Source organism: Merops nubicus, unplaced genomic scaffold (genome assembly GCF_000691845.1).
Source record: "Merops nubicus isolate BGI_N331 unplaced genomic scaffold, ASM69184v1 scaffold10305, whole genome shotgun sequence".
In the NCBI taxonomy this organism is placed as follows: domain Eukaryota; kingdom Metazoa; phylum Chordata; class Aves; order Coraciiformes; family Meropidae; genus Merops; species Merops nubicus.
In genome coordinates, this window is record NW_008610250.1 from 1,387 (window position 1) to 9,531 (window position 8,145).

General features: G+C 39.3%; 1 protein-coding gene across 1 annotated transcript in view; it reads left to right on the forward strand.

Annotated features, from left to right (window-relative positions):
- The window catches only part of LOC103773480, a gene marked incomplete at its 5' end in the record, with an annotated part of 3,655 nt that extends 658 nt beyond the window's left edge, over positions 1 to 2,997 (forward strand). The window contains 4 exon segments of the mRNA XM_008940849.1: positions 278 to 368; positions 2,457 to 2,491; positions 2,897 to 2,936; positions 2,938 to 2,997. Coding sequence (XP_008939097.1) covers positions 278 to 368; positions 2,457 to 2,491; positions 2,897 to 2,936; positions 2,938 to 2,997 — 226 coding nt within the window.
- Between the last annotated feature and the right edge of the window lie 5,148 nt (positions 2,998 to 8,145).

Consider the following 8,145-nt stretch of genomic DNA (forward strand, 5'->3'; position numbering starts at 1 on the left):
TAGAAAAGAAAACAGTTTGAATACTATCACTAGTAATAATAGTAATAGTGATAATAAAATAGACTCTGTACAAATCTATACAAAGTGAGTCTGAACCCAGCTCCCCTGATGTCAATACGTCCCCGTCACCCCCGGCTGGGGAGCAGCCCCTGGGGAGAGGGTCCCAGGCTGGACTCATAGATGGTGACTGGGCACAGGAGCTGGATTTGGGAACTCAGTTCAGGAGCACAGGGCTCAGGATCAAAGGCAGGATGGATGAAGTCCTCCTCGGATGCAGCCACTGCAGCAGCAGCCATGAAGAGCACTCCTGTTTGACACCTGGTGGCAGCAAACCACTAAAGGTAACTTAAAAAGAAAAAATTGTCTGGGTATGAAAGCCATGAGGCAAAGTAATAGATTCCCTAAACGTATTTATTTTGACAAGTAAGTTTGAGGACATATTCTTTACATTTCTCAGCAATGCAGTGACTCATGAATAGAGAAGTCTTGACCATGCTAGCAATCCTGTGATGCAATTTGTGACTTAATAGGGAAACACACTGAGAAATGTAAATTAAATACAGATATATTTTCAATTTCTTATAATGGGTAGTAAAGAACAGTTATTCCTTATACTATGGTTTCTTAGGTTTCAGAAAACACAAAGAGTAGAAGATTTAACCTCTGGGAGTCTGAGTCGAGGCTTGAAGTTTTCTTCTAAGAACTTCTAATTCCACATTTGAGATGCTATAAAATAGCTACAGGTATTTGAGGCTGTTCAACATAAATAGAGCTCATTTAGATGGTAGAGAAATGAGACTTTAATGTTAGTGCTTACCAGATCTTAAGTTTATCAAAATAAATACTACAAAGTTATGATTGGAAGGCTGACTTTTATGAAAAAAAGCTGAACTGAAGTTTGGTTTTTTTGTATACACTTGCAAAGGTTTTCAGTACTAGGACACACTGTTGAATATCTCACAGCACATCAGAATAAGACATTATTTCTAAACTAATGCAAATGCTTCACAGATGATAGAAAAATGTTCCATCTTGAGGACAGAAATAAACCTTTTCTCTGAAATCTCCTCCAGAGTTTGTAACCACACTGAGAATAAGAGAATAGTCGTTATATATTGATACTTCTTTACATGAGGGCTACATAGAAATATGCCAGTACCTAAAAATTCTTCTGATGTGCCAGGTTATACAAAAGCATTCTCTTGGAAGTCTGTCACACAGCCAAAAGCTAAGCCATACAGCAAGAGAACAACTTCTGTGTTGTGTGGGGTTTGTTGTAGTTGTTTTCTTTTTATTATTTTTGTAATGCATTTATTTTGTGTTAGCACATAAATTATGTTAGCAAGATAAGGAAAGGTAAGAGCTGCGTGGTCTAGTGGATATGTAGGTTTTGAGACTGGAAAGCACCAGTGGGAAGATGAGTCAGATCAGAGCCATAATTTGGTTTAAGCTCTATCGATATGGGAAATTTGTGTTTTGAAGTGAGAGTGAATCCACAGAATTCCTGTAATCTGTTTCAAGGGTTGATTACCCTACTTGCCAAAATTTGCTGCTTCTTACAGACATTGCCTGGAGGTTCTGTGTCTTATTACTGTTTCATGAAGTGATACCAATAAATTTTATTTATGCTTATTTATTTGTTTTCCTGTAACTTTAGAAAAAAATGGAGGGTATTACTTGTAAAGAAACTCAAGAGCACAAAAAAGAAAGGAAGCCTTGGCTGCAGAAAGTCGTGTAGTAATCACCTGCCAGCATGGTGTAAGCTTGTTGTAGTTTCTTGCTGACCATAGGCAGGTTTACAGCAAATAACAAGTAATCAGTAACAAATTGTTTTTAATGTGACAGAGGGAGTGATTTCCCAAATAGTGCTCCTCTTTGCCTACGGTTGTATTGTCTAGGTGTAAGGACATGCTACTGCTTATCTTCAACTCTACAGGAGAAATTAAGATTTCAGGGCTGAGTTTTCCCCCAGGTGTAACTCTGCAGAAGTCATCAGTTCCAGGAATTTGTGCAGTTCTTTCCTGGACATTACTGGTTGTACATCTGTCTCTTACTTCAAGGTGACGTACATCTGGGGATTTCTGGAGGAAATGCTCATAATGTCATTTCATTGTTCCTTGAGACCATCAAGATGTGCTGTTTCATGCTTTATGTTAAAACAGTAAATGGTGTATCTGATTTTAAAAGTTAAATAAGCCTTGCTTGTTCCCTTTGACAGGCACTTATGTACTTCATTTCAGCCACCCAATTTCCAACTGTTGTAAATTTCTCAAGGGGCTTAAAATGTGCCCTTACATTTTCATATGCAAATTTATTCACTTTCCTATGTGAATTTAATATAAAATTTAAACTGAGTGCTTTGACTGCACGCCAGTTAAAATGTGAAAGCAGTAGTTTCTGGCCAGATATCAGAAAAAAAGTGACAACTCAGTTTTATGTCTGCAAAATATGTACAGGAAAATGAAGTAGACATCTCGGTACGCAATGCCTGGTAAACAGATTGAGTACTGGCTGTTCCTCATTTAGCTTTATTCTCCTCCTAGCAAATAGCTTGCCAGCTGTGTAGCTGTTATTCTGTCTTGCACCACACCAAAATGATTGATATAAAGTCTCACTGTATTGTATATTCAACGCAATGTCTTTAAAATATTTTCTGTTTTCAGTCTGTAAATATATTTTTTTGCAAATTCCCAATATTTAGTCTTTTGCAGGGAGTCTTTTGACCCACTACAGAAAGTTAATATGGCTTTCTATTACCAGTAAAATATATTGTTGTTTGTGTTGCAGGTAAATGATGAACAATAGCAGTAACAGCTTCTCCACTGTCAAAATCTACTTCAAGGTCACTGCTGTGCCCATGTAAGCAACACACAAAAGCTATCTCTGATAATTCTAGGGAGAGTCTCATGATGCACAAAGCCAAAAATTCGCCAAGTGTTGTTCACACTTGGGCTACCTGAACGAGATGAGCAAAAGGAAAATTGTAAGGTGCAGTGAACCTGTGTGGCCTTAATCACAACTCAGAATAAATGATCATCAAACACCAGTTTGTGAAATAAGTATCAGAACTATATGAAGGGCTCTGTTTTTCTCTCATCCAGTGATTAACACTATATGGCTTATGCAGAGCTTGTTCCTGAATATTTACTCATACAAATAGTCATTCAAACTTGTGGAATGATAACGAAGGAATGAATGTAATGGATCTTCTGTAGAGTTTTCTGTAAATAATTAATTGTAAATCTGTTAAAAAAAAATAAACCATGGAAAAAGTAGACTACATGGTGCCATGGAGCTCCTGGTTGCCATTTTTATTGTGTACTGACAGTTGATTTACAAATGGAAACTGAACTCACCTAAGTATCTCTAAAAATGTGTTTCAGGAGAAATGCTACTATTGGATGGCTCAAAATGAAGCAGTGACTTCACTTGCAAGTGCAAAATCCAATATAAATCAGATACAAGGTGCATTCAGTGCACTGTGTCCTCATTGTCCCTTCTTCCAGAAGGAATAATGTTGTGCAAAGGGGGTTGAGACTTGAGCAAAGTCAGGAAGGACTGCTTTCCCTCAAACTAAGCATCTGCCAATCCATCTCTTTATATTTCCCAGTAGGCACTGGCTTTGACCATAGCTGAAGGTCTTACACTGTCAGTCTTCACCTCTGCACAACGACCCTTGGCAGTCAGTACTCCTCAGCAAGCTGAGGCTGGGCACTATGTACCTGGCCAGAAAGGGCACCCTAATAGCTGTGCTTGCTCTACCAATAATGACTGTCTGCTTATTCTCTGCAGGTCACCCTTCAGCCTGACAATGCCTGGTCTCAAATGCCTCACCTTGTATGAAAATCATTGCAGGCTTGTGCCTGATGTAATGAGTGGATGTGTTGGAGAAATGCTCAGGTGTCAAGAAATATCCGCATCGAATGCTCTGAGTTAGCCCCTTTTCATTCAAGAAAATTCCCAGCTGAGATCCCAAAAGAAGGTAACTCACCTGGAAATAGTATTTAAGATTCTGGTACCATCAATATAAGAAAATGGCTTCATCTAGTTCATGATAGTGCACTTGAAATTAGGATGATTCATTGCAGGTAAGCTCACCCCAACAAGCTTGTACTTGTGTATTTCAAAGGTCTCATTGGGCTCACTTGTAGCACAGAGCAATTCTGTGCAAAAGTAAAGGGGGGCATGAGTGAAGTCAGTCACCATCCAACTGAACAGAAATTGCTTTCCAGTAAATCATATTGCTTATGATTGCCTACCCAGGTCAGGTATTAGGAAAAAATCATGGAAAATCAGTCTGTACATGAGTACTGGTGCCCCAAGACTCCCATGTTGCACAGCAGAAGGGCATTCTCATGTTACTCTTCTTTCACAAAGATGTTTCTCCTTTCGTCAAAAGTGGGTAATAATTTTCTACTCCTTGAAAAAGATTCCTTAACTTGGAACAAAGGTATGATCTTCTAAGTTGAACTTTCAGAGTATAACAGGTGCTTCTCTAACGACACAAAGATCTACCTGAAGTTGGGTTAGTTTTACATTCAAAGTGTAGAGTTTTTCTCTGTTTACTTATACATATACATCATTATTTTGCCTTGCACAAAACATTGCCTGTTAGAGCAGACAATGCAGGTTATGGGAGCAAACAATCTACTCATCAGTCTAACTGAAAGACCTTTAAAGAAATTCAGCATTTATCTCAAGTCTGACAAAATAAGACAACTCAAAATATTTCGTATGTTATCCTTCAGTTAAATAGATGTACTTACAGTTGGGGTTGAATCAATAGATCTTGTGGCTTTTTTAAAAACCTCCCTGTTTTTTTGTTAACTCAAGTTTTGGGTAATTAAACAATCCTTGTGGCACTATACCTAGAGACATCTTCCAGGGAGACTGAGAGACCCTCATCTTAAAGGATGCAATTTGATTGCCTCTTTTTCTGTCAGCATACCCATAAAGCTGCTCATGAAAGTTAAATTATTTCAGGTAAGGTTCTGTATTTTCAAATTAGTTAGGAATCATGTGTGGAAAACTTTTTTAAAATTAACTCTCTTGGAGTAAAAGCATTGGTGTGAAAATATGTTGATAGTGGACAGTAGAAAAAAACCCAACCAACCAACAAAACTCATGTGTTATATTTATCCCAATCATTATTTTTCTATTTTAATTGGATACCTTGAAAAGTGTCCTGCTTGGAAAGGAGTGTGGAAAAAACATCTATCTTTAAAAAGCTTTCTAATCTTAACCAGACAAATTTAAACAACTATTTTATAATGAAGTAAGTAAAATATCATCACTAGAAGAACGGATTGAGGTTTTAGTAATGACATATTTTCCTACTTGGCTTTGTTTGTGTTTTAGAAGCCTTTAGATTTCAGTAAATGTGAAGTGTTAGCATTTTGAAGGATTACAATGCCTGTTATTTTTCACTATGTGTTGTAGTACCAGCTCATCTTAGCTTTTTGGCATATGAGCTAACATTGGTTAAGATTTTCAAGAGATCTTAGCTTACTTAGATGAATACCTACATCACTCAAACATAAGACTTAATATTCTATATCCTATTGCAAGCTGATGAGACTTGAGGTCACAGTTCATGTAGGGTTTTGAAAGCTGTATCAAAAAGAAGCTGATTGTTAAGGTCCCTTCAAAATGTCTTTGATGCCCTGTTATGGTTCTCAGCATGCTAACCCAATTGTTGCCATGGTGACACTGTGTTACATCACAGGAAGATGCATCTGCTGGATGTCGTCCTCATTTTCCTGTTTGCCCAAGGTTTCCATTGTAATCAGTGTAAAATCTAGTTTGCTGTCCTAACTAATTTTGAATGCTTTCTGAAATGCCCCAAGTTGTGAGTTGAAAGCATGTTGCAGCAAGCTGGTGTCCTTTTGCCATGTGCACTTGGAGCTGATGGAAAGATCTGGCTGGTTGGTGATTTTCAGCTCTTTCTTCAGGCTTTCAGCTGTTCCTCTGCTTTTTACCTAGTAAGGAAAGGAAAGCATAGAAGGGGATTTCTTTGGCTGCTGCCCTTCCAGGGTTGTTGTTATTAAGGGTCAGTGTTTGAACTGATCTGGCATATGTCAATCTAAAATGCTCCCAGGTCAGATCCTGCCCTGACTTCCAGACACCACTCAGCTGCAGAGATGATGAGTTCCCCAAGCCTTGAGCCCAGGAACAGCACAGCAGTGGCAGGTCTTGACACAGCCCTGCACTTCCCATGGCTGCTGTGCTACTTTAACAAGCATCAGTTTCCAGAAGATGCTCTGCGTGGCACTGCAGTTCCACTCTTGGGTGCAGTGCTGCCATCACTCCTGTTCGTTGGCTCATGGCAGGATCACTCAGAAGAGTCTGCCAGTCCAGTAACAACCACTGGGAGGGAAGGACAGAGCTGAAAGAAGAAACACATTCATGTTGTCCAGCTTACTAATTTTGTTGCTGTGCTCTACAGTGGATGTAAATTAACATACTTTAAACAGAGGAAGAAAAATACCAGGTGGATCTGAGGTGAATCCAAATCTGCCTGGTCTTAGGTGTGCTTATTGCACAGTAATCCTGTAGTACCCTAAAACCTTGAAGGCAATGATAGAGGAAAGTGCAACAATCTAAGGGGGATTTTTCTTTGTACTATACGTTGCAAATGAGTTCCTTTTAGACATGGAAACATAGCTGAGCAACATAAATATTCTGTGCAGTAGGGACAGTAGTGTCACTCCATGGCCTGGGTGCCACCTCTGTGGGGAGAACACTTGGAATTTGTCTGAGAACTGATTTCAGCTGCCTGATCCTTGTTTCTGCTGTTTGAGTTTTCAGCTAACACTTAGAATTACTCCCTCTGCTTTGGCTACCTTGTCCTAAATAGCCACACATTACAAAATAGCAATGTAGGCTGGACATCTAAGGGCTGGTATATCTATAGTTCCAGTGACATGAGATAGGCACATCACTTTTTTTTAATACACAGATATCTAAGTGTGTGTGTGTGTATTCTTTGACACACAGGCACACCCAAGTACTTATTTCAGTGTAGAGTTCAGAAGCTATATGGAATTTAGAAAGACAAGATGTAGCTATAAAATAGCCAAATCTGCTATTTTTCAGTGCTATTTTTGGCATTGTTTTGTCATCTTGGAAGCTCTTTAACAGCAGACAAATCACTTTCTCTTGACACCTCAGCTGTTGAAATACTTAGGTGAATGCACTGATGATTGATGGGTGCACAGAAAAAGCAGCAGCTTTCTGTGCTTTGTTTTTCTGCTGCTGTGCTTCATAAATTAAACAGATGAAAGCTTGGAGAATCTTCCCTTGGTACTGGATGGTGTCGCAGCAGTTCTTTATTTAGAAGGCCTGCTGAGTACCACATGAAATACAGTGGAAGTGTGTTTGATACTGTGAAGGCAGATTGCCTTTTTCACAAAGTCTGGGTATGTATCCACATCAGGTTGCTGATTTTTTTTTTTTTCTTTTTTTTGGAGGCAAAACAGAGGAATGAGAAATTATTAATTGTGATTGAGGACTGCTGCAGTGTTTTTCAGAAAGGGAAATATGCCGTATTCTTGGTTAGCTGCTCTTTTACATCTCTTTTTATTTAAGTGTTTGATGTCTGGTTCCTGATATTATGTTCAGATCAACAAATTTTCTGCTGAGACAGGCTCTTACATGTGGAAGTATTGCCTTATATCAAAAAAATCTAAACAACAATCTCCTATTAGCTGCACATCCCCTTACATAGTTGTCCTGGTTTGGGGTAAATAGAGCTGGTTCTGCTCTGTGATTTTACTTTTTGGCTAAAGTTCTTCTAATTAACTGCTCTGTCTGAGTTAGCAGCATTTTCATAAACTATCTGGGTGTAGCAGTGATAAGACTTCATGTTTAGAGTCACTGCCAGGGGTTGGTGTGCAGACCAAGGCCATTGTTAAGCTTGGATCCCACATGAAGGAGGGCAGAGAGCACCCTGCACCTGCAGGGAGGAGCAGACAGAACAACTGACCCCAAGATTCACCAGTGGGGTGTTCCATCCCACATCTGTCACATCCAGTAGAAGCTGAAGGATCAGGAGGAACAAGCCCTTCAGTCACCCCTTCTATTGTCTCTCTTCCATCTTCTGCTGCTGGGCTGCTGGCTGGTGCTGCTGGCGTGGGTGAGACGCGG